This window comes from Astyanax mexicanus, chromosome 4, assembly GCF_023375975.1.
Source record: "Astyanax mexicanus isolate ESR-SI-001 chromosome 4, AstMex3_surface, whole genome shotgun sequence".
Taxonomy (NCBI): domain Eukaryota; kingdom Metazoa; phylum Chordata; class Actinopteri; order Characiformes; family Acestrorhamphidae; genus Astyanax; species Astyanax mexicanus.
This window is the reverse complement of record NC_064411.1, coordinates 56282891-56309276: the sequence shown is the minus strand read 5'-3', so window position 1 is coordinate 56309276 and position 26386 is coordinate 56282891. Positions and strand designations below refer to the sequence as shown.

Genomic DNA, 26386 nt, shown 5'->3' with positions numbered 1-26386 from the left:
AAGTATATATATATATGTATTGTATATGTATTATGTATATGTGTTAATTGAATTATATTATGTTAAGTTACAATATATCTTACAGTCATTTAAAACAGTTTAGATATATTAGAGTCACATTACTAAAAGAATAATTGACAGTGATCAGTATTCATTGTTTCTCCCAAAATCTTCGTTCCTAAAAACAGTGTATCCTTCTTTTGTTGCAGTAACTGTACTTTCTACTACTTTTTTTTGCACTGTAGAAGCATTGCTGTGAGGATTTGACTGCACTCAGCGACAAGATCAATATTAGTGAGGTCCTGATGAGTGCCAGTTCCATCATTATAATCTTTTTGATGGTCTTTGTGGTGAATTCATTTCTTTTTACCTTCAAGTAATTTTTTTCTTTACTTAATAAATTCAAGTAATTAACTCTTGACGAGTTCAGCACAGCTGTTAACTGAAAGCCTGAATTCCAGGTGACTAAATACTAAAATATTTCCATATTCCAAATAATTCCATGTTTTTTTTTTCATAGTTTGGATGACTTTATTAATAATCTACAATGCAGGACATTTTAAAATAATGAAAAAACAAAAAAATAGTACATTTTATATGAGATAAAACACACTTTATACACACTGGTGTAATTTACTTCCTCACACACTCTCCAGTTTCCCCAGTGTGCAGTGTCTGATGGAACAGTGTGATCTATTGTTCTGGTGGTTACAGTATGTGCTCTGGTTTAATGGGATTGGTTATCAGAAGATTATCGGTCTGTAACACGTAAGTAATGCGTACGTGTGATTACCGTGGTGATGTCAGCGCGGGAGGAGGAAGCGCTCGACTGCTCGGGTTCAGATACGGCGGGGAAATCACCGCGGTGATATCATTACGAGGAAATTATGGTCTGGCGTTTCAGAGGCTGGAAGTGGAGGAGGTGTGTAATGGGGTTAATGATGCCGTGGTGCGCTGGGCTGGATCAGGTATCAGTGTCAATACTCACTTTATTAAACGGGTCAAACATCGGTCAGACGCAACCGGCCTGCATTTGATACATTTTATTACCGTCATTCAAAAATTACGTTGTAACAATACAACAAAGCATTGTGGCTCTGTGTAATTCTGATCCACATTCCTAGAAATTCTTTGAAATAAGGATTCTACAAAGGGTTACGTAAACTGTTCCACAGAATAATCACCACTCTTTTTCTTGCTTTAAAATTGGCAAATGTAAATTCAAATGTATCTGGAATACCCTATAAACCACCTGGAAACCACTTTTGATACAGTGACAACCTCCTATCAATTCCCAACAATGCTCACAGAACATAAACTACCCAAAATACCCTGTAAACTGCCTGGAATACCATGACAACCCCCAGTAAACCACCTGTAAACCAACAGAATACCCTGTAAACCACCTGAAAACCACTTTTGACACTATGGCAACCTCCTGTCAATTCCCGACAATACTCACACAACAATATCAGCCCACCAACATTGGGAAATATATTAGCTTTAGAGGCTACATAGAAATTGTAAACCATTAAAATACCCTGTCAACCACCTGGAATACTATGGAAACCACCTAAAAAACACTTTTGACACAGTGGCAACTTCCTAATAATTCCCAACAACACTCACACAACAATGTTAGGATACCAACAACCATAAATATTTTATCTCTAGAGGCTACATGGAAATTGTAAACCACCTGGAATACCCTGTATACAACCTGTAAACCACTGAGAATACCCTGTAATGCACCTGTAGTCTACCAGAACACAATGTAAACCGCTTGGAGTGCCCTGCAAACCACTGAAATACCCTGTAGTCCACCTTTAAACCACTGGAATACCCTGTAACCCACACATAATACCTTGTAATGCACCTGTAAACCAGTGGAATACCCTGTAATTCACCTGTTATCCACCTATAAGCCACCGGAACTCCATGTAAACCCCCAGAGTACCCTAAAAATAAACACCTCAACAACAGTTTTATATGTAAAAGGTCAAAACAGTTGCACCTTTTAGACTACCTAGAACACCACATCAACCACATGGAAACCACTAGTCAATTTACAACCTCCTATCAACACCCAAATTCCTTAACAAATCTACAGCTGCATTACAACACGTACTGTAGATGCAATAGCAAGTTGCAGCCTTCGAGCACCACATTAACCACCTGAAAACCACTTGAAATTCAGCAGAAGCCACATATTAAAGGACAAATGATGCCTTGCACCATCATTTAAACCATATGGAAACCACCTGAGATGCAGTAGCAATACCTATCCTAAGCTTTTAATATACTATAGCTGCCTTATAACTGCCTTGTAACACCATATAATCCACCTGAACACTACATAAACCACCAGTGGGAACCACTTGAAGAGCAATAGCAACCCTATCATGATGCAACAAATAACAACCTGAACTTAATAGCCAGTGGTTGTCCAGCAGCATCCAGTCAATGTACTTTTATTCTATTCTACTTTTATGTCATTTAGCTGCAGTTTATCCTCATTTTTAGCATCTTAGCTAAAGCGTATTCTTATCCAGTTACGTAAATGAAGATGTTTTCCTGTAACTTCTGTACAAGATCTGCACGAACCTGGATATGGAAATTGAATACAAATATGATCATTTGCATTAATAACCTGCTGAAAGCTTCATGTCTCTGATCTTTTGTCCTGTGTTTGCATCAGCTGGTGGGCGGAGCTAATAGGAACTTGATACTGTACGCTGTCAGTGTGTATGCTGTGTGTTTGTGTGTTATTGTATCTGGGTGTGTGTTAGCCGGTAGCTACGCTAACGGCTGTGCTCCTGAGTGACATGCTGTGACTCGGCCTGTTTATAACACAGAACCTGTTTAACCGCCGCCGTCAGCAGCCCACACAGTATTAGCCTGAACTGAGCGCTAAGCCAGTTTCCACTGATGGTTCTTGTTTACTGTCTGCAATATTAAACATATACAGCTCTGGAAAAAATAAGAGAGCACTTAAAAATGATGAGTTTCTTTAATTTTAACAAATTGAAAACCTCTGGAATATAATCAAGAGGAAGACGGATGATCACAAGCCATCAAACCACCAAACTGAACTGCTTGAATTTTTGCACCAGGAGTAAAGCAGCATAAAGTTATCCAAAAGCAGTGTGTAAGACTGGTGGAGGAGAACATGATGCCAAGATGCATGAAAAAAAAACTGTGATTAAAAACCAACCAGGGTTATTCCACCAAATATTTCTGTAAATAAATGCTCTAAATGACCATTTCTATTTGGAATATGGGAGAAATGTTGTCCGTAGTTTATAGAATAAACATTTCTAATTGTATTTAGTTGTAATTTAGTTTAATTTTGCTGTAACTTTGGATTGGAGATTAACGCAATTTAAGTGTCCAGTATTAACAATAAAAATGCACTTAAATTTGTTTTGTGTAAAAACAAGGTTTTTTATTATTTATTTGTATTAACAATTAATATTTTGGCAAGTTTAATAAAAACAAGTTTTGTTTTTAGAAAAAATGGAGATTATTTGGCTCTGTTGCCTCAACATAGATTTGTGACATCACAGCCTTGTTGACCAATCGATTGAGACTTCTTGGGGGAACCCTAAAAGTGTTTTTTTCCCTTGTTTTTGCTGCTTGTTGATTTTTGGCGTTGGATGTATGAATTTTTTTCTTAAAAGTGAACTAATGAAGGCATAGCGAGAGGCTTGGTGAGAAATTATGGTGAAGCTTCATGCTCTCCTCCACCAGTCTTACACACTGCTTTTGGGCGACCTTATGCCGTATAGTCCTGCAGCAAAAATTCAAGCAGTTCAGCTTTGTTTGACGGCTGATTTTGACCAACCATCTTCCTCTTGAATAACCTAAAGCACAGCAACAGAAATACCTTAACAACCACACCAACAGACTAGCAGCACTGTAGACACTACTGACATTATAACACCACGTCAACCACCTCAAAAAATGCATTACCCTCTTAACAATCACCATTAATTTGAAGGGATTATAAATGAATTGATATTCTTTCTTTCTCTCTGTTTTTCAGGCATGCCAACTTTCGTAAAGACCCCCGAGGACCAGACGGGTATTTCGGGCGGGGTGGCGTCGTTCGTGTGCCAGGCGGTGGGAGACCCCAAACCCAGGATAACGTGGATGAAGAAGGGGAAGAAAGTCAGCTCTCAGAGATTTGAGGTAAACTTCTACCTCTAAAGTCTTATGGCATACATATGAGCACATGCCAAAAGTCATGGGACAGCAGTAATCCTTTATTATTTTTTTTTGCATCTTGTAACAGAAATCTATGGGAAAATGACTAAAATCAGCAATTCTAGAAAATGTATCTTTGGTTTTTCCTAAAATTCAGAAAAACTCATTACACCAAAAAAAAACATACCTGATTTTCAATTTTTAAATTTAGCTCAAATTTAGTTAAAATTACACTAATAAAGGTTTATATTTATATTTTAACTTTTAACAACTTTTTTAGATTTTAACAATCTGTATTTTAGGATAAACAAACATTAATTTTACTAGAATTGCTGATTCTAGTCGTTTTTCCACAGAGTTCTAGTTGAACTATCTGAAGAACTGGGTTTTAATGTTTTTTCCTACAATTAAAGGATTAAATAAAAAAGCTAAAACATTTGAAACATTAAAACCCTGTTATATTTTTATTATTTCTGAATTTAAGCTTCAAATGATCAGAAATGTTAAATGATTGCAGGAATTACAGTGACCTGAAATCAGAAAACTGAAAAAAGAAAAATAAAAACTATGAAAAGTGTAGAAAAACAAAATCTGAAAATCTATTTCTTTCTTACTTTACCAAAGGATGGAATTTGTTTATTTATTTATGCATTTTCTATTTTAAAATTACCTTATTTTTCGCACTATAAGGCGTACTTAAAATCCTTTTATTTTCCCAAAAATTGAGATTTGAATTAAACGGAAGCGCTTTACTAACCCAAATAAACAGAGAGAAATCTATAAAAGACTTTAAAAGAAGGGGGAAACATGGTAACACCCTTGTTCACTTTGATGTAGGCATCCTTAGTAGTGTCGTTTATTGTGCTATATAATCCGGTAAACTTTATAATCAGAAAAATACAGTAGATACCACAAATACCATCTTCTCAGCTCATATGGAATCCATTCTTTGATGGTTTAGAGCTGTTTTTGGTAGCTGAAGGTGCGGTAAATTAGTTTTAATGTTGTGTATTATAGTGTATTATAATGTATTATAGTGTATTATAATGTATTATAGTGTATTATAATGTATTATAGTGTATTTTAGTGTTTTATAGTGTATTACAATGTGCTGTGTGTTAAATTTGCTATTATTGGCGACGGCTGGTCGCTGTATGCCTGTGTTTGGGGGGATGTTGGGGGGTTGTTGGGGGGTTGCTGTGACCGCGTGATGGTCTGGGTCGGCGGGGGGTCCCATTATCTCCCAGTAGGGGGGGGAGTGTAGCTTCAAGAGGCATCGCTCAACATGTAATCTTCAAACGCCGATTTCCCTTCCTCGCCTCATTCTACCTCATTTCCTACCTCACACGCCTCTGATCCCGCCCCCGCCGACCTCGCCGCCACAGCAGCATTTAGAGGGGCTTAATGGTGATTTAGGAGGGGGTTTAGTCACTGTAACACACAAAAACATCACAGATCTTTTTATTTTAACTTTTTATCTTTAAAAATGTACATTTTACAGGAGGAGCAAAAAACCTGTCCAGTTTTCTATAGAAGTCAATGTAAAAATATTTTATTTCCGTCCGTTTTTAATCATTTCTATTGGTTTGTCCTTCATACAATTCTGGTGCAATATAAAGAACGACTGCAGAATTCATATTATGTCAAAAAGTAAAAAAAGTGAATGATGTGCCAAAAGTCATGGGACAATTCCAGCCAGATACTGCCGGTCACAATCATTACCAAAAATCTAGTATATACTGTAGATTTCACTGGATAGTAGAAAAAACAGCTTTAATGTATAACCCATTAGACTTATTAGACCTTATATTTACTCTCTTTCTTCTTTTTGTCTTTCTCTCTTTTTCTTATGTCCCTATCTCTTTTTCTCTAACTCTGTTCTCTCCTCCTAATTTCACTCATGTTTTGTCATTCATTTGTCTTTTTTGTCTTCTTTTGTTTTTCCCTCTTTTCACACCCTCCATTTGATTTCTTTTTCATTCATTCTCTTTTCTTTTGTTCTCTACTTCTTTGCTTTGTTCTCCACGTCTTTTCTGTTTCTCTCACTTTCTTCCTGTGCGTTGTTTTGTCCTATTCTTTATTTTTTCCTTCCCTCTCTCTTTTTCAATTTTTACTCTAATTGCTTATTGCTCTTATATTTCTTTTTCTCTTTCTTTCATCTCTCTCTCTCTTTCTCTTTTTATCTTTCTTTTCTCGTTATTTCTCATTCAATCTTCTTTTTATTTTCTCATTTTTGCTTTTTATTTCTCTTCTTTTTTCTTTTTCCATCTTTTTCCCCATTTATTTTCTCCTTCTTTTTTTATTCTTTCCATCTGTCCCTCTCATCAATTTCTTTCTTTCTTTCTTTCTTTCTTTCTTTCTTTCTTTCTTTCTTTCCCTCTAATTCAGTTTTGTTCAGTGAGTATATTATTTTTGATCATATTTTGTTACAGTTGTGCCAAATAGCATCTATCATTAAGTTTACCTCTCTCTCTCTCTCTCTCTCTCTCTCTCTCTCTCTCTCTCTCTCTCTCTCTCTCTCTATCTTTCTCTCTCTCTCTCAGGTAATAGAGTTTGATGGGGGCTCGGGTTCGGTTCTCCGGATCCAGCCGCTGAGAACTCACCGAGACGAGGCCATATACGAGTGTACCGCCACCAACAGCGCCGGAGACATCAACACCAGCGCCAAGCTCACTGTGCTGGAAGGTACGACTTCTTTACGAACTTTTTACGAAGTTTGTTTGCTTTACGATGTTCTTGTACCGTTACTTTCGGAAACTTTCAGGCGTCTTTTTATCTTTAAGATATTTGCATTGCGTTGTTCCGGCTAGAGATTTTTGGGTCTGTTTATGTCGTACGGTTTCCATGTCATTATTTATTAGTAGGAAAATATCTACAGTAACTGTGATCTTGAGATGTTCACCATAGCAACCAAGCAATGTCTGAAATAGCAACTGTCTGAAATAGCAATCCATAGCAATAACCACACTGCCTCACTGTAGCATCCATTTAACGTTGACTTTGCACACCACAGCAGCTGCCTGCAGTACCATAGCAACATACTGGGACACCACAGTAACCACTTACTGTAACAACCACCTAGCAACACCCTCCAAAATACTGTTCTATATCCCCCCCAGATCCTCACATTATCCTCACACTATTCACACACCATCTGAGCTGAGATGATTTCTTCGTTAAGTGTTCGTTAATTCTGAATTAATTGGCCTTTGCCTGCTCTGATTGGTTGATCTGATTACGGGGGATTACTCCGGGGGGTGTGGTAATACCGAACACATGCTCGCTGTGCGGCGAGTCTCTCGTGGTGCGGTGGATCCGTGCTGATGTCCGAGAGCCGGAAGGGTGAATTCTCCTGAACTCTGGATCACTGTGTGATTAATCTCCGCTGTTTACGAGCAGAGTCGTTCCCGCGAGCGTCCGGATACAATCAGACACGCAGCACAACAGCCTGCAGCTGCATCAGACCAACACGCAGATACCATCATCATCTTCAGCATCATCATCTACCCAGCAGCCCCGTCCAGCCCGTCCACCGCAGTCTTCATCACAGTAAAAACTAGAAAAGTGCAGCTGAAGCCCGTGGGATGCTGTAGGATATAGAGCAGTATTTTGGATAGTGTGAAGAGTGTGAGGAGTGTGGTAGAGCAGTATTTTGTGAGTTTTTTGAAGCTCTGTGGAGGAGTCGGACGCCCGCGGGTTGCTGTGGGATATAGAGCAGTATTTTGGAGAGTGTGGGGAGTGTTGTAGAGCAGTATTTTGGAGAGTATGAGGAGTGTGTGGAGTGTTATAGAGCAGTATTTTGGATAGTGTGAAGAGTGTGAGGAGTGTGGTAGAGCAGTATTTTGTGAGTATTTTTGAAGCTCTGTGGAGGAGTCGGACGCCCGCGGGTTGCTGTGGGATATAGAGCAGTATTTTGGAGAGTGTGGGGAGTGTTGTAGAGCAGTATTTTGGAGAGTATGAGGAGTGTGTGGAGTGTTGTAGAGCAGTATTTTGGAGAGTGTGAGGAGTGTTGTAGAGCAGTATTTTGTGAGTATTTGTGAAGCTCTGTGGAGGAGCCGGACGCCCGCGGGATGCTGTAGGATATAGAGCAGTATTTTGGAGAGTATGAGGAGTGTGAGGAGTGTTGTAGAGCAGTGTTTTAGAGAGTATGAGGAGTGTGTGGAGTGTTGTAGAGCAGTATTTTGGAGAGTGTGAGGAGTGTTGTAGAGCAGTATTTTGGAGAGTGTGAGGAGTGTTGTAGAGCAGTATTTTGTGAGTATTTGTGAAGCTCTGTGGAGGAGCCGGACGCCCGCGGGATGCTGTAGGATATAGAGCAGTATTTTGGAGAGTATGAGGAGTGTGAGGAGTGTTGTAGAGCAGTGTTTTAGAGAGTATGAGGAGTGTGTGGAGTGTTGTAGAGCAGTATTTTGGAGAGTGTGAGGAGTGTTGTAGAGCAGTATTTTGGAGAGTGTGAGGAGTGTTGTAGAGCAGTATTTTGGAGTATTTGTGAAGCTCTGTGGAGGAGCTGGACGCCCGCGGGATGCTGTAGGATATAGAGCAGTATTTTGGAGAGTGTGAGGAGTGTTGTAGAGCAGTATTTTGGAGAGTGTGAGGAGTGTTGTAGAGCAGTATTTTGGAGAGTGTGAGGAGTGTTGTAGAGCAGTATTTTGGAGTATTTGTGAAGCTCTGTGGAGGAGCCGGACGCCCGCGGGATGCTGTAGGATATAGAGCAGTATTTTGGAGAGTATGAGGAGTGTTGTAGAGCAGTATTTTGGAGTATTTGTGAAGCTCTGTGGAGGAGCTGGACGCCCGCGGGATGCTGTGGGATGGAGAATGAACTCTATTTATAGCCCATTGTTTTGTAGCCCAGCAATACATCAAGTCAGCTCCGGCGACTCGCCACAAACAGCGGCTCCAGCAGCGCCACAAACAGCGTTTGATTGATGATCATGTTCACTAATGACTCACTAAAGTACGTCCTTTTCAGCAGCTGAGGGTGGCGGCGGCGTCCAGCGGAACTCTATTCTGGAGAGTTTCTGTTTTTGGGTTTTTGGTTCTTCTGCATGTTTTAGAGGCTTTAGCATCTCCACGGTTCTATAATTCTGATACAGGTGAACAGTACAGAGATTGGGTGGATGTTTTACACCTACCATGTTTGGTCCCATCTCTCTGATTCTACCTGACTAACAGCTTTGAAAGGTGCATCGAAAAATTTGATGCAACTATATGTGGTGCGTAGTCTTGGTCCAGGATTTACGGAACCAAATTTCTGTCTATCATCATCTATTAAACAATAGAAGACGAAAAAGAAGAGCTATTTGTTATATATACAGCTCTGGAAAAAAATAAGAGAGCACTTAAAAATGATGAGTTTCTTTGATTTTTACCAAATTAAAAACCTCTGGAATATAATCAAGAGGAAGATGGATGATCACAAACCATCAAACCACCAAACTGAACTGCTTGAATTTTTACACCAGGAGTAAAGCAGCATAAAGTTATCCAAAAGCAGTGTGTAAGACTGGTGGAGGAGAACATGATGCCAAGATGCATGTACAGTAATACAGCTCTGGAAAGTATTGATACCACTTCAGTTTCTGAATCAGTTTCTCTGATTTTGCTATTTATAGGTTTATGTTTGGGTAAAATGAACATTGTTGTTTTATTCTATAAACTACAGACAACATTTCTCCCAAATTACAAATAAAAATATTCTCATTTAGAGCATTTATTTACAGAAAATGAGAAATGTCTGAAATAACAAAAAAGATGCAGAGCTTTAAGACCTCAAATAATGCAAATAAAACAAGTTCATATTCATAAAGTTTTAAGAGTTCAGAAATCAATATTTGGTGGAATAACCCTGCTGGTTTTTAATCACAGTTTTAACTTCATGCATCTTAGCATCATGTTCTCCTCCACCAGTCTTACACACTGCTTTTGGATAACTTTATGCTGCTTTACTCCTGGTGCAAAAATTCAAGCAGTTCAGTTTGGTGGTTTGATGGTTTGTGATCATCCATCTTCCTCTTGATTATATTCCAGAGGTTTTTAATTTGCTAAAATCAAAGACACTGTTTATGTCGAAAAAATCTAGAAATAATCCCACCCTTTCTAAAAACTGCATTGTGAAAAACACTCAAGAATAATAATTTAAAGAGATTCTCCTTTAAAGTTTCTTTCACACTAAGTTTCTGTGGCTGGTTTGCTGCTGTATTTTGTAGTATAATCCAGTGTCTGAGGAGAGCTCTGTGTCGGCTCTGAGTTTCCCCGCGGCTCAGAGCCTCATATCAACACATGAGCTTCTACACAGCATTTAGAATCATTGATTCCAATCTGCATTCAATTCCTGAACCGATACAGGCAAAATCATTTATGCCAACAGCTTGGTAAAATCAAAGAAACTCTTTTCACTTTTTTAGTGTTCTCTTGTTTTTTTTTTTATTTCAGATCAAGGTATTATTTTTGCTCTGTATCGCCCAGCTCTGTGTCTGATGTACCAGGGTTTAATACAGTAGTAGCGTTTATGAAGCTGCAGATCTGAAATAAATAAATATAATCTTTCTCCTCTGATGAAAGCGGCTGTGATGGGCGTGGTGACGCGGTTGTGATCCGCGGTGCTGGGAATGTTTACACTGTATTGGTGAGAGTTTACGGTGCGCCGCTGTGATTTGAGAGGAGCTGTTTAAGCGTAATTGTTGCGGAAGGCGGCGGCTTTAATGTGTCGGAGGGGAGGTGGTGAGAATGGTGGAACATGGCAGCTCTCTTTAATTAAATCCCTCTCGCGCCGGCGCCGCTGACAGGTCCGACTCTCGCGCTTTCAGCCGGAGAGACCCAACAACTCGCAGATCAAACGCCATCGCGTCTCCGCCGAGACGACCCGCATTAACACTGCGCCGCTACAGCGCCGGAGAGAGAGAGACGCTCGCTAATCAAACACCGGAGATACAGAACGACCCAAACCGAGTCTTTACCATTAATCCCAAACCCAACCGTCCACTGATTCTACAACCAGAACCGCTTCAGAGTGGACCAGACTCAACTCTGCTGTAGAAAACGCTGGCAGTAAGGAGTGGACGATATTTTATTTCAGGTATTAAGTAGCAGTAAAACCACTCCGCTAAAGTACAGAGTTATACAGGAGTTTCAGTGAAGTTTCTCCATCTCCAAGGCTGGAGCAGTATTAGCATTACCCAGTAAATGCACTAGGCACTAGCTCTTTCATCGTTCAGAGTCTGCATGTTTTTTACTGCATTAAAACAAACTATGTAGAACGGACCGCTAGCTAATACCAGAACCAGCTAGTGCTAGCGGTTAGCTGCTAATGCTAATTAGAAAATTACTGTAAATAAACAAACAGCACTTTACTCACCCAAATAAACGTTTTTCAGGAGGGAAATCTCTATGTAGATTAACATCCAGCACTTGCTTGATTATTTTTTTTTAAGAATTACAGTTTTGTTTACTTAACTTATCTTAGCTTTACAGCTTTACAGTGGTGAGACCTGCTGAATAAGAAGGAAAACTTGGCAACACCCCTCTTCCTTACTAGTGTCTCTTAAAATGCGCCTTATAATCCGGTGTGCCTTATGTATGAATTCTACCAGTCAGGTATTAAGGAGCAGTAAAGCCACTTTATATCACTGAAGTACAGAGTTATACAGGAGTTCCAGTGAAGTTTCTCCAGCACCAAGGCTGGAGCAGTATTAGCATTACCCTCTAACAGCATTAAGAACTAACCCTTTTTTTTTCCCTGTTTCCCCCGCCAGGTGTTTTAACCCGTATAGAGTCTGCGAGTTTACCGCATTAAAACAAGCTACATAGGACAAACCACTTAGCTGCTAATGCTAATACTGCTGCACCCAGCCTTAGTAGAAATCTGGAAATCTAAGCTTACTGTAAATAAACAGAACAGTGCTTTACTCACCCAAATAAACAGTTTTCAGGAGAGAAGTCTCTGTGTAGATTTGTAATTACAGTTTTGTTTACTAAGCTTGCTGAATTAGAAGGAAAACATGGCGGCACCCCTGTTCCTTACTAGTGTCGCTTAAAATGCACCTTATAATCCGGTGCTCCAAGAAGTGCACAAGAAGTTTTTTAAAAAACACTGTTTACATCCCATAATGCTAACTTCAGCTCTAAGCGCCGCCATTACTGAACTATAAGTAACATAGACATATATAGATTTATCTCCTGAAAACGGTTTATTTGGGTGGGTAAAGCGCTTCCGTTTACTTACAGTAAGCTTAGATTTACAGATTTTCTACTAAGGCTGGGTGCTGCAGCATTAGCATTAGCATCGTACCACTAGCGCTAGCCGTGGATGGCGCTAGTAAATAGTGCCCGACGGAAAAACTAGCTCTCCAGCCGGTTGCTTCTGTACGTTTTCTTTATTAGCGTAGTTTTGGCAATAATTTAGCTCTGGAGGTCTGGACTGTTGGTAGACATACGCTGTTGGTCCTCAATCTTCGTGTTTTTTGACGTTTTGTTCTTAATGGAAACCTCAGGCCAGGACCTGTCAGTTTCAAGGATCTGAGTGTTTGGTTGAGGTGAAGGCCGCGAGTCGTCCAGCCTCGCTCCGTATCCAGGATGTAATATTTCTGCCGAGTCCTTGAGGAGACGAGGCGGTGGACGGGTGTTCAGACAGCAGGCGAGCGATTCTGGCGGCCATATTGCCGGAGTCCTTGGGCGACGTGGATCTGGACAGGCGCAGTTTGTTACTGTCAGTGTTACGGTGATGTACGGCGCCGGGCCGCGGGCCAGCAGATGGTGGGAGAAATTAAACCTGTGACACGGAGCGCCGACCGGAGCGCCGGCTGTAGCACCGGAGACGGTTGGAGACCACACCTGTAGGCGGGCGGAGACGCGATGGCATTCCCAGGTAAAAACCGGATGGATCGGGACGGCGTTTACCGCAGGAGGACGAGTCTGAACCTGAGACAGAGTGACTGACAGCTTCCGGAGTAAATGTTTACAGTTACGGTTAGTTGAGGGACGAGGATCTCTATAAACATCAGCCATTAGATTATAACCACCTACAGGAGCCAAAATAGAAATATTTCAACAGAAATGGGTAGAAATGATCTGCTAGATATGAACATTAATGATTCTCGACTATACTCGTCTATTTTTAATGACTTTATAACTGAATTTCACCTGTCAGACCTTTAATTCTTTGTTTTGCTGCTAAAAAAAACATCAAGATATATATCGTATATCGTCCTTCAGCTAAAAATATCAAGATTCACCTGTCAGACTGAAACTGAGACTTATTTACAGGAACGTTTGGTTAATATAAATATATAATTTATTTGGAAAAGTTTGTTAGCCTATATGCTGCTCACTAGACAGTGTTATGAAGCTTTTTATTTTTTAAATATACATTTACTTAGTCTAGGTTTAGTCTGTTTGTTAGTTTTTAGGAAATAAAGCTTGTATAAAACCGCTTTCCACTTTTTAAAATGATTTAATTAACTGAAGCAGTAAACATATTTGTAACGTCAACATGCAACTTGTTGGTTCATGTGTGTTGATGCGATGAAGCAATGTAAATGCGGCGCTAATATTGTCGCTTAATGTGCAATATAATCCGGTGCGCCTTATGTATGAAAATATGGTTGGTGTAAAAATGTCAGCAACAACAGTAATGTCACCTGAGTATTAGACAGAATATTTGCAGTGTGGGCGGATATTGTCTCGTCTCATAGGAAGACGCTCTAAAGTGCTAGATATGTTCTAGATAGCTGCTATATAATAGAGAAGCTCTGGATATGTACTTTACATGGTTCTATAAAGCAGACCAGAACCTGTGTTCCTGTGTTCCTGTGTTACTCAACCTCCAGAGCAGAGCATGACCAGCTACTCAAATAATGATATTAGAGTCTAACTCAATTGAATTCAATTGAACTGAAGTGTCGAGATTGAATCACGGTGAGGTCATGCAGCTCTCACGCTGGTTTCTCACGCTACCTGCTGATGTTCTGGGTCTGGTGACGGGTCTGCAGTAAAGTGAAGGCCTGAGCCGTGACTCGAACCTGGTTCTGACGTCAGCGCTGACTAACGGAAACTCACAATCTCACAATTACATTCTCACTTCCACCAGAAACTCTGTCATCACCACCGTCATCCTCACAGCCCACACTGACTGAACACTAATACGATTACAGTCAGAGACTCGGATAAAAAACGGATTCTGTATCTCCTGTAACTGTAGATTAATTACAGAGCAGTATGGGTACAACAGATTACAGTGCTGGTGATTCTGTATCTACTGTAACTGTAGATAAATTACAGAGCAGTACGGGTACAACAGATTACAGTGCTGGTGATTCTGTATCTACTGTAACTGTAGATTAATTACAGAGCAGTACGGATGCGACAGATTACGGTGCTGGTGATTCTGTATCTACTGTAACTGTAGATTAATTACAGAGCAGTACGGGTACAACAGATTACAGTGCTGGAGATTCTGTATCTACTGTAACTGTAGATTAATTACAGAGCAGTACGGGTACAACAGATTACAGTGCTGGTGATTCTGTATCTACTGTAACTGTAGATTAATTACAGAGCAGTACGGGTACAACAGATTACAGTGCTGGTGATTCTGTATCTACTGTAACTGTAGATTAATTACAGAGCAGTACGGATGCGACAGATTACGGTGCTGGTGATTCTGTATCTACTGTAACTGTAGATTAATTACAGAGCAGTACGGGTACAACAGATTACAGTGCTGGTGATTCTGTATCTACTGTAACTGTAGATTAATTACAGAGCAGTACGGGTACAACAGATTACGGCGCTGGTGATTCTGTATCTACTGTAACTGTAGATTAATTACAGAGCAGTACGGGTACAACAGATTACAGTGCTGGTGATTCTGTATCTACTGTAACTGTAGATTAATTACAGAGCAGTACGGGTACAACAGATTACGGTGCTGGTGATTCTGTATCTACTGTAACTGTAGATTAATTACAGAGCAGTACGGGTACAACAGATTACAGTGCTGGTGATTCTGTATCTACTGTAACTGTAGATTAATTACAGAGCAGTACGGGTACAACAGATTACAGTGCTGGTGATTCTGTATCTACTGTAACTGTAGATTAATTACATACAGAGCAGTATGGGTACAACAGATTACAGTGCTGGTGATTCTGTATCTACTGTAACTGTAGATTAATTACAGAGCAGTACGGGTACAACAGATTACAGTGCTGGTGATTCTGTATCTACTGTAACTGTAGATTAATTACAGAGCAGTATGGGTACAACAGATTACGGTGCTGTTGATTCTGTATCTACTGTAACTGTAGATTAATTACAGAGCAGTACGGGTACAACAGATTACAGTGCTGGTGATTCTGTATCTACTGTAACTGTAGATTAATTACACAGCAGTATGGGTACAACAGATTACGGTGCTGTTGAGGTTTGTTTGGGTTAGCTGGGCGAGTTCTCTGCTGGTGTTAATCTGATAGGGTTGTGGTGTCATGGTGAGTGCAGCTGGTGATTTATACTCAGTAGCCGGTGCTGAAGGTGACGGGTTCTGCCCGGTCAGAGCAGATTTAGTGGTACACTCTTCAGCGCCGGTAATGGGTCACATGTGCTGTTATGTACAGAGCGGTGCTGCAGCGTAAATACAGGGTAAACTGCAGGAGGCAGGACTGTACATCATCCTCTACACTACAGAGAGAGAGAGAGAGAGGGAGAGAGAGAGAGGGAGAGAAATGGGCGAGCGAGGTGTATATAAAGGTTACAGAGAGAGATATACAGATAGAGAGAGGTTATATAGAGGTTATAGAGAGAGAGAGAGAGCTGGGCCGGTCAGTATTGATTGGCTGTCTGTCTGTGGGGAACTAAAGCTGAATATTCTGGCCGGTGAGGAAAAGTGTATTATTTTAAAGGTCAGGGCCTGAGTTACACCTCTTCCTCCACAACCAGCGCAGATAAACAACCTGCCAAAAGCCCCGCCCCCTTAAACACCTCACTGCTACACCTGTACAGGTTTATTTACTGCAGAGAAGCTTCAGAAAACTCTTTACTATTAAAACCATGCACCCAAACATCTGTTAAACATGGTGGTGGGAGTGTTCTTGTATCACCAGAACATTTTTCATTAACTTATTTTACAGTAATGCTTAACAAAACATCTGTTAAGCATGGTGATGGGTAATGCCCATGCTGATACCCAGGCTAATGCCCGTGCTGATGCCTGTGCTGATGCCCAGGCTAATGCCCATGCTGATGCCTGTGCCGATGCAAGTGCTGATGCCTGTGCTGATGCTTAGGCTGATACCCAGGCTGATGCCCTGGCTTATGCCTGTGCTGATGCCAGGCCTTTGGCGTGGTGTATGGGCCCGGTGTGTATTGGGCGGGTTCTGCAGTGGGCTCAGAGGGCGCAGGCTGGCGCTTTGCAGCAGGGTTCTGATTAGACCCGTCGGCCTGCGCGCCACGCTCCAGTCGCCGTGGTAATTGGAGCCGGCAGGAGGTTGGCATGTGAATCCCCCCGTCTCCATACTCCCACCCCTCGCCACCCCGCGCCAACCCAGCGCCAACACCACGCCAACCCCCCTGCTTTCTCTCTTTCATCCCCCTGCTCTGTTTCTTCCCACCAACACAACCCTGCCAAACACATACTCACACTCACACACACACTCTCGCGCACACACACTCTCACGTATACACACTCGTGCACATACACTTGCATGCACACTCGCGCATGAACAAACACTCTCTCACACACACTCATGCATACACACACTCTTGGGCACACACAATCTTGCGTATACGAACACTCTTACGCATACTCTCGTGCACACATTTACCTGCGTATACATTCTCCTGCATGCACACTCGCGCATACATGCATGCTTGCATTAATAAAGCTAAAGCTAAAGAAAGACTGTGCAGTTTGGGTATTTATACACTTAGTCTTTTATAGAGTTCCTCAGACTCAAAGTTTAACTTTAACATGCATTAAATACCTGCAGTACTCTGTAAAACTAGTTTCTGTCTGAAGATTTTGTAGGGCTGTACGATGAATCCTCGTTTTTATCGTTAAACGCATCAAATTTCGAAAATCTAATCTTCGATTAAATCTAAGATTTTTTGTTTAAAATTGGAATATTCAGCGCTTTAACAATATTGTACATCCCTAGTATGATGCCAGATTGGCATGACTTTCAAGAATTTTGAAAGTATCCTTAAGCACAGTCTGTAACGCGTGATGAGACGGGAGGCGGACGTTTAAACGGGTAAGACATGACTTTTAATAAATAACAAATAAACAAATAAACAAACAAGGGAATAACGAATAAATATATGTACATAAACAAACAGGGAAAACAAACAAAGAGCTAAACTAAACAGACAAGTACAAAACAGGGCTAGGGATATATACAGGGATAACTACGTAAATATATATATACAAAATAAACAAAGAAACAAACAGGAAATAAACGTGACAAGAAATACACAAGAACGAGTAAATACAGAAACATGAAATAAACAAACGTGACGTGGCGTGGCAAAACAATAGCAAATAGCGTGAAGAGACAAACAAACGTGGGAAGGTGCAAAGACCGACAGCAAACATTAACAAAGTGAGACTATAAATAGCAACATGAAACACAGAACACCTGGGGAAACAGGTAACAAGGGGCGGAGCTACAAATTACACACACGTAATGGAAAATAACAGTGGAAACACCGGGGAAACAGAGGGAAACCTGGCGAGGGCGTAACAGAAGCCCCTCCCTAAACGCGCAGCTCCCGAGGCGCGTAAAAACGAACCCCGGGGGCCGGCGGCGGGGAGAGGCCGGGAAAAACAAAAGACGAGACCGGGGACTTGACATGAGGCAACACAGGAGACTGGACAGAAGACGTGACAGGAGACTGGACATAGAAAGGAGACTGAACCGGGGACGTGACTGGAGACTGGACATTGGGCGAGACAGGAGACTGGACAGGGAACTGGACAGGGGTCGATGACTGGACATGGGGCATGACTGGTGACTGGACTGGACTGGACAAGGGAACAGGGACAAAAACATTAACAGGAACAGACACGAAGACGGTGACAGGAACAGGTACACAGAAACCAGACAAGACAGGAACAGGAACATAGACCGACACAGGAACCATAACGGGGAGCGACATGGGGACCAGAAAGACCAGGGGATGCCCAGGACTGGCTAAAGTCATAGGGGTAGTTCGTGGAGCCAGCCTGGGCAAAGTTCTTGGGCTGGGGTCCGGGGGCCTTGGGGCAGACCTGGGCACACGAGGCTTGGGGCAAAACTTAGTCCTGGGCGCCGGGACTGGCATGGGTGTGGTGACGGGCCTCGCTGGCGACGCGACGGCTTGGGCAGCAGAAGCTGGAGGCGCGGCGACTCGGGCAGCAGGAGCTGGTGGCGGTGCGGCGTCTCTGGCAGCAGGAGCTGGCGGTGCGGCGACTCGGGCAGCAGGAGCTGGCGGTGCGGCATCTCGGGCAGCTGGAGCTGGCGGTGCGGCGACTCGGGCAGCAGGAGCTGGCGGTGCGGCGACTCGGGCAGTAGACACTGGCGGTGCGGCATCTCGGGCAGCAGGAGCTGACGGCGCGGTGACTTGAGCAGCTGGGGCTGGCGGCGTGGTCGGCGCTGGAGCGGTAGGCACCGCTGGCACAGGGTCATGGACGGTGGGCACTGCTGGCTTCGGCACATGGGCAGTGGACACTGCTGGCACAGGAACATGGACGGTGGGCACTGCTGGCTTTGGCACATGGGCAGTGGTCACCGCTGGCACAGGAACATGGACGGTGGGCACCGCTGGCATCGGCACATGGGCGGTGGGCACCGCTGGTACAGGAACATAGGCGGTGGGCACCGCTGGCATCGTAGCATGGGCGGTGGGCACCGCTGGCACAGGAACATTGGCGGTGGGCACCGCTGGCACAGGAACATTGGCGGTGGGCACCGCTGGCACAGGAACATTGGCGGTGGCGGGCACCGCTGGCACAGGAACATTGGCGGTGGCGGGCACCGCTGGCACAGGAACATTGGCGGTGGCGGGCACCGCTGGCACAGGAACATTGGCGGTGGCGGGCACCGCTGACACAGGAACATTGGCGGTGGCGGGCACCGCTGACACAGGAACACTCACATGAACAGACTTGGACCCTTGGGCTGTAGGTGTCTGTGTGACGACTCGGGCTGCTGAAGACTGCACGGAGACTTGACCTAATTTCACCGCAGCGTATTCAGGTTCCGGGGTGGCAGTAGCAGTACAGTGTAGCGCCGTTGTCATGGGAACCCCGGAGCGAAGATCTGCTGCCGCTACGGGTGACTGGAAGCGCTGCTCGGCGGCCGCCGTGGAAGCTGGGTCTGCAGCCGTAGAAGATGCGAGCACCGAAGCAGCCAGAGAAACTTGACCCGTGGAATCAGGAGATGCTAACTGCGTTAGCCGCGTAGCCGTGGGAATGCCTGGAGCTGCAGCCGCTGGAGATGCTAACTGCGTTAGCCGCGTAGCCGTGGAAATGCCTGGAGCTGCAGCCGCTGGAGATGCTAACTGCGTTAGCCGCGTAGCCGTGGAGAAGCCTCGAGCTGCAGCCGCCGGAGGAGCTAGCTGGTTAGCCTCAGAAGCTAGCTGCGGAGCCGACGAGGTGGAGCGCGCCCTGGGAGGCGGGTGGAGGATAGCCTCCGCAAGCGGCGGCAAGCGGGCTCTCGTCGGAGGGTAGAACTCGTCCTCCGAACTGGACGCGGCTGCGAGGAGGTCCACGTAATCCCAGAAATAGTCCTCACAGTCCGCGTTTCTGCCCGCCTTGCCTACCTCGCGGTTCGGAGCGAGGCCGATGGCCCCAACCGTTAGCCCCCCCCCAAGAAAATCCTCCGATTTTTGGGACCTCTTAGAACGCCCAGCCCGAGGCCTTCTCCGGCCTCGAGGCCTCGGATTTTCCTGCGCCGAGGTCCCAAAGGGGGCATGACGGATGGCCAGCCCGGATCCAACCCAAGGGTTTCCCGAATAAACGTCCATGGCGGTCGGTCTTTCTGTAACGCGTGATGAGACGGGAGGCGGACGTTTAAACGGGTAAGACATGACTTTTAATAAATAACAAATAAACAAATAAACAAACAAGGGAATAACGAATAAATATATGTACATAAACAAACAGGGAAAACAAACAAAGAGCTAAACTAAACAGACAAGTACAAAACAGGGCTAGGGATATATACAGGGATAACTACGTAAATATATATATACAAAATAAACAAAGAAACAAACAGGAAATAAACGTGACAAGAAATACACAAGAACGAGTAAATACAGAAACATGAAATAAACAAACGTGACGTGGCGTGGCAAAACAATAGCAAATAGCGTGAAGAGACAAACAAACGTGGGAAGGTGCAAAGACCGACAGCAAACATTAACAAAGTGAGACTATAAATAGCAACATGAAACACAGAACACCTGGGGAAACAGGTAACAAGGGGCGGAGCTACAAATTACACACACGTAATGGAAAATAACAGTGGAAACACCGGGGAAACAGAGGGAAACCTGGCGAGGGCGTAACACAGTCACTGCAAAGACCATCAAAAACATTATAATGATGAAACCGGCACTCATCAGGACCACCCCAAGAAGGGAAAAGCGATAGTTCCCTCTGTTGCACAGGTTCATAGTTCAAGTTCATAGTTCAGACTTAGCAGCCTTTAAGCATCATAATAGACTTTCTATTGCTTATAGATCCCTCTCCATCACTAAAGAACTCTTGAAGAACCGTCTTTTTTATTTGTTTACTTTTAGTTTTTCTTTTTTAAGTAAATGTATACATGAATCGATTCATTTTTCAGTGCATCAGACGTCAGAATCCAGACCGTATATCCCGCGGTTCTCCAGAACACGGGGCAGGGTGTTGTTTTTTTTTACTGCGCTCAGTAATGAACCTGTCCACCTGCTTCTATAGCGGATGCCAGTTCTGGAGGCACATCTGCCAGGCTGGCGTCTCCTGCCTTTGACCATCACTTCATCCCAGGCTTCCTCACGCTTGCCCCGGCTCTCCTGCAGGACGGCGGCCCAATTACAGCCCGATGCATCACTTCCCCGAGCCGGGCACCTTGTCATAACAACTCCAGGGAAACAATAAGAGTGCGGCTGGCAGGCGCTTCAGCTCCACGCCACCATCTGTGGCAGTGCCCACGTCCACCACCCGCAACACACTGAGTGAGACGTTCCTGCAGGATTCTTCTTACCACGAGTCAGATCAGAACTGAGCCTGTCTAAGGGGTTAAATACATGCTAATCTTCTCCCAAAAGTGTCCTTAAAGAATGCTCCAATGAGAAATCAGATGTACACCTTTAATTAGCATGATGCTAACTAAAGTGTTAACTGTAGGCCTGATTTCTCCACACTCATCTCAGAGTAGGTGTGTAAGAAAATATCAGTATAGCGAAGTAGTGTAAGGTAGTGTGAGGTAGAGGTCCACAGTGAATGCTCACACCAATATATGTAATTTATTCTTGGAAAAATTAGTGCAGCCAAGCCAAGTGCTGAAAAACCTTTGAGAAGCAAAAACGAATTCATAATAGTTCGTAATCATATTTGGTATTTTATCTCCAGTAATCACACATCAGCTGTTTCATCCGTATCGAACACCTCTACCTGGTAACCTCACACTTATCTCCTGAAGGTCAGAGCGGGGTTTAGCTGCAGTGTAAATATATAGTGTATCAGTATAAGGAGAAACGCTGTAGTTCCAGAGTTTTGTTCTCGGTGTTGTGTCCTGATGCAGAGCAGGATGAAAGGTGTAGTGATGGGATGCGCAGCTTCCTGTACTGAATACGGAGGTGTTTGTAGTCGTGCCCTGTGGCGGTTCTGTGGAACGCTTCCACCTCGTATCTGTTACACATCTCTGCAGCTGTTCTTCCTCCCGGCTGGATGTCTGTCTGAGCCGAACTACAGACTTTCCCCTTCATATCCACCCTATGACTTTATTGCACCATCCAGAAAAACAGATACATAACGTCCAGGGATGTTCTTGAAGGTCCAAGGACAAAGAACCATACTGCTCTGTAATTAACCTACAGTTACAGTAGATACAGAATCACCAGCACTGTAATCTGTTGTACCCATACTGCTCTGTAATTAATCTACAGTTACAGTATACAGAATCACCAGCACTGTAATCTAATCTACAGTTACAGTAGATACAGAATCACCAGCACCGTAATCTGTTGTACCCGTACTGCTCTGTAATTAATCTACAGTTACAGTAGATACAGAATCACCAGCACCGTAATCTGTTGTACCCGTACTGCTCTGTAATTAATCTACAGTTACAGTAGATACAGAATCACCAGCACTGTAATCTGTTGTACCTGTACTGCTCTGTAATTAATCTACAGTTACAGTAGATACAGAATCACCAGCACTGTAATCTGTTGTACCCATACTGCTCTGTAATTAATCTACAGTTACAGTAGATACAGAGTCACCAGCACTGTAATCTGTTGTACCCATACTGCTCTGTAATTAATCTACAGTTACAGTAGATACAGAATCACCAGCACCGTAATCTGTTGTACCCGTACTGCTCTGTATGTAATCTACAGTTACAGTAGATACAGAATCACCAGCACTGTAATCTGTTGTACCCGTACTGCTCTGTAATTAATCTACAGTTACAGTAGATACAGAATCACCAGCACTGTAATCTGTTGTACCCGTACTGCTCTGTAATTAATCTACAGTTACAGTAGATACAAAATCACCAGCACTGTCGTAATCTGTTGAACCCATACTGCTCTGTAATTAATCTACAGTTACAGTAGATACAGAATCACACTCTTGTTGCTATAATATAATGCTAATAAATGGTATCTTGTCTATTTCAGAGAACGATATTCCCAATGGTTTCCCCACTATTGATATGGGTCCTCAGCTGAAAGTGGTGGAACGGACTCGAACCGCCACCATGCTTTGCGCCGCCAGTGGAATCCCCGACCCCGAGATCTCCTGGTTCAAAGACTTCCTACCCGTCGACATCAACAGCAGCAACGGGCGAATCAAGCAACTGCGCTCAGGTGAGTCTAACACCCTGTATACGCAACACGTAACACCCTGTATACGCAACACGTAACACCCTGTGTACGCAACACGTAACACCCTGTGTACGCAACACGTAACACCCTGTATACGCAACACGTAACACCCTGTATACGCAACACGTAACACCCTGTATACGCAACACGTAACACCCTCTACACGCAACACATAACACAACACATAACACCCTGTATACGCAACACGTAACACTCTGTGTACGCAACACGTAACACCCTGTATACGCAACACGTAACACCCTGTGTACGCAACACGTAACACCCTGTGTACGCAACACGTAACACCCTGTGTACGCAACACGTAACACCCTGTGTACGCAACACGTAACACCCTGTATACGCAACACGTAACACCCTGTGTACGCAACACGTAACACCCTGTATACGCAACACGTAACACCCTGTATACGCAACACATAACACCCTGTGTACACAACACGTAACACCCTGTATACGCAACACGTAACACCCTGTGTACACAACATGTAACACCCTGTATACGCAACACGTAACACCCTGTGTACGCAACACGTAACACCCTCTACACGCAACACATAACACAACACATAACACCCTGTGTACACAACATGTAACACCCTGTATACGCAACACGTAACACCCTGTATACGCAACACGTAACACCCTGTATACGCAACACGTAACACCCTGTGTACACAACATGTAACACCCTCTACACGCAACACATAACACAACACATAACACCCTGTATACGCAACACGTAACACCCTGTATACGCAACACATAACACCCTGTGTACACAACACGTAACACCCTGTGTACACAACATGTAACACCCTGTATACGCAACACGTAACACCCTGTGTACGCAACACGTAACACCCTGTATACGCAACACGTAACACCCTGTATACGCAACACGTAACACCCTGTGTACGCAACACGTAACACCCTGTACACGCAACACATAACACAACACACAACACGTAACACCCTGTACACGCAACACGTAACACCCTGTATACTCAACACGTAACACCCTGTATACGCAACACGTAACACCCTGTATACGCAACACGTAACACCCTGTATACGCAACACGTAACACCCTGTATACGCAACACATAACACCCTGTATACGCAACACGTAACACCCTGTATACTCAACACGTAACACCCTGTATACGCAACACGTAACACCCTGTATACGCAACACGTAACACCCTGTATACGCAACACGTAACACCCTGTATACGCAACACATAACACCCTGTATACGCAACACGTAACACCCTGTATACGCAACACGTAACACCCTGTATACGCAACACGTAACACCCTGTGTACGCAACACGTAACACCCTGTGTACGCAACACGTAACACCCTGTGTACGCAACACGTAACACCCTGTATACGCAACACGTAACACCCTGTATACGCAACACGTAACACCCTGTGTACGCAACACGTAACACCCTGTGTACGCAACACGTAACACCCTGTGTACGCAACACGTAACACCCTGTATACGCAACACGTAACACCCTGTATACGCAACACTCAACACCCTGTATACTCAACACAGAACACCATGTACACTCACCACTGCACCAGTGTAACACCATGTAGACCCTTATTAAACGTATCAAGGCTTCTGATTGGTTGGAGGAACGTTTTTCAGATGCCCTCATCGTTAAACGATGGTTAAATCTTTCTAAAAACAAGAGAAAACAGCTCTATAATTGCAATCAGCTCTGGAGGAGTTTCTCCGGCGGGCGCCGGCGCCGATCGATCGATGGTCCGCCGGACCCCCTGATAGATGAATAGCTGGGCTGATCCAGAATTAGATGGATGGCTGGAGCTGGTTTGGGCTGGATTAGCGGGTTTTGACTTACTTAAACTCCGTCCTTCTGCACTAGATCCAGCTTATTTACTGAACCACTCAGAAACCGAGCCGGATCTCCACTAACCAGAGCCGGATAACTTTTAAAAATGTTTTATTACAATTTAAATGTCTGAATATTCTTACTCTTTAATAAGCATTAAAAATATTGCTATTTAAAACTATGCAATTGCATTATTATGCAATTAAATTATCAAAATGGTCTTAAAATTAAAATAATATAGTTTATCGCAATTATTTCTTGGACAATATATCGATACACAAAAATAGTTATCGTGACGGGCCTGTACTGTACTAATCCTTACACTGCTGCTTTTCTTTTTTGATGATTTATTTAAATATACCCTCCCAAATCAGATTTTTACAGTTGTGTTACTGATTGATATCTCCTGTAATGATGGAGAGAATGAAACCGAAACTTCAAGTGAAGCGCTGCTGCTCTTTTTAGTGCGTGGGCATCAATTTAGGAATATAAATTGTTCAGAACAATGACGGATATGGATTGAATTTTCTGATAAAATCTGATTTGGGACAGATTAACGTAGCTTTAACCTAGCTTTAACGTAGCTTGTGTCTTTTCTTTTGTCTTTCTCTCTGTCTGTCTCTCTGTCTGTCTCTGTGCTGTACTAACGCTTCTCTCCCGTCCTCTTTTGCGTTCCTTTACTGGAGCTTAGGGGGTTCACCAATCCGAGGTAAGACAGCTGGACGGTGTCCCATAACCCATAACTCCTCCCATCATCTCTTCACTTCTTCACCTCCATCGTTATCTCGTCTGGTGAACCTGCAACTGTCTCTTAACCCGTCTGTCATCGTTCTGTCCTTCATTTACTTCACTAAAAGCACTTAAACACTTAAGCTGTGATCTGTGGATCAGTGGAAGAACCGTCATCTCTGGAATGATGGAGCTCCATCCCATAATTTTAGATGGGATGCAATCAAATCCTCACAGCAATGCTCTGAATCCAAGATATAGTAGTGAAAGTCTTCTCTGTACAGCAGAGACACAGTTACTCCAACAAAAGCAGGATAAACTCTTTATAATAACACTCATTTCAGAAGAAGCTGAGTGAATGAGTGAGCAGGTGGTTCATATGGTGTTCTCATTGGATTTTATAGTCTTGCTTGTTTGCTGCAAGTGGTCTCTAGGTTGTTACTAAGCAATTACTATGTTAAAGTTGTTTGCTAGGATTTACAGGTGGTCCATGTGGTGT

The 26386-nt window shown here is 43.3% G+C and overlaps 1 protein-coding gene across 10 annotated transcripts in view; it reads left to right on the top strand.

Moving 5' to 3' along the window:
- The window catches only part of ptprfb (protein tyrosine phosphatase receptor type Fb), a 189703-nt gene that overhangs the window by 59849 nt on the left and 103468 nt on the right, over positions 1-26386 (top strand). For 5 of the 10 annotated variants that reach the window (XM_049478912.1, XM_049478907.1, XM_049478905.1 and 2 more), the window contains exons 3-6: positions 4046-4191; positions 6750-6891; positions 23065-23253; positions 25850-25867. In XM_049478912.1, coding sequence (XP_049334869.1) covers positions 4046-4191; positions 6750-6891; positions 23065-23253; positions 25850-25867 — 495 coding nt within the window. The remainder of the gene's footprint in view (positions 1-4045; positions 4192-6749; positions 6892-23064; positions 23254-25849; positions 25868-26386) is intronic. The other 5 variants (XM_049478911.1, XM_049478913.1, XM_049478909.1 and 2 more) reach the window with 1 other exon arrangement.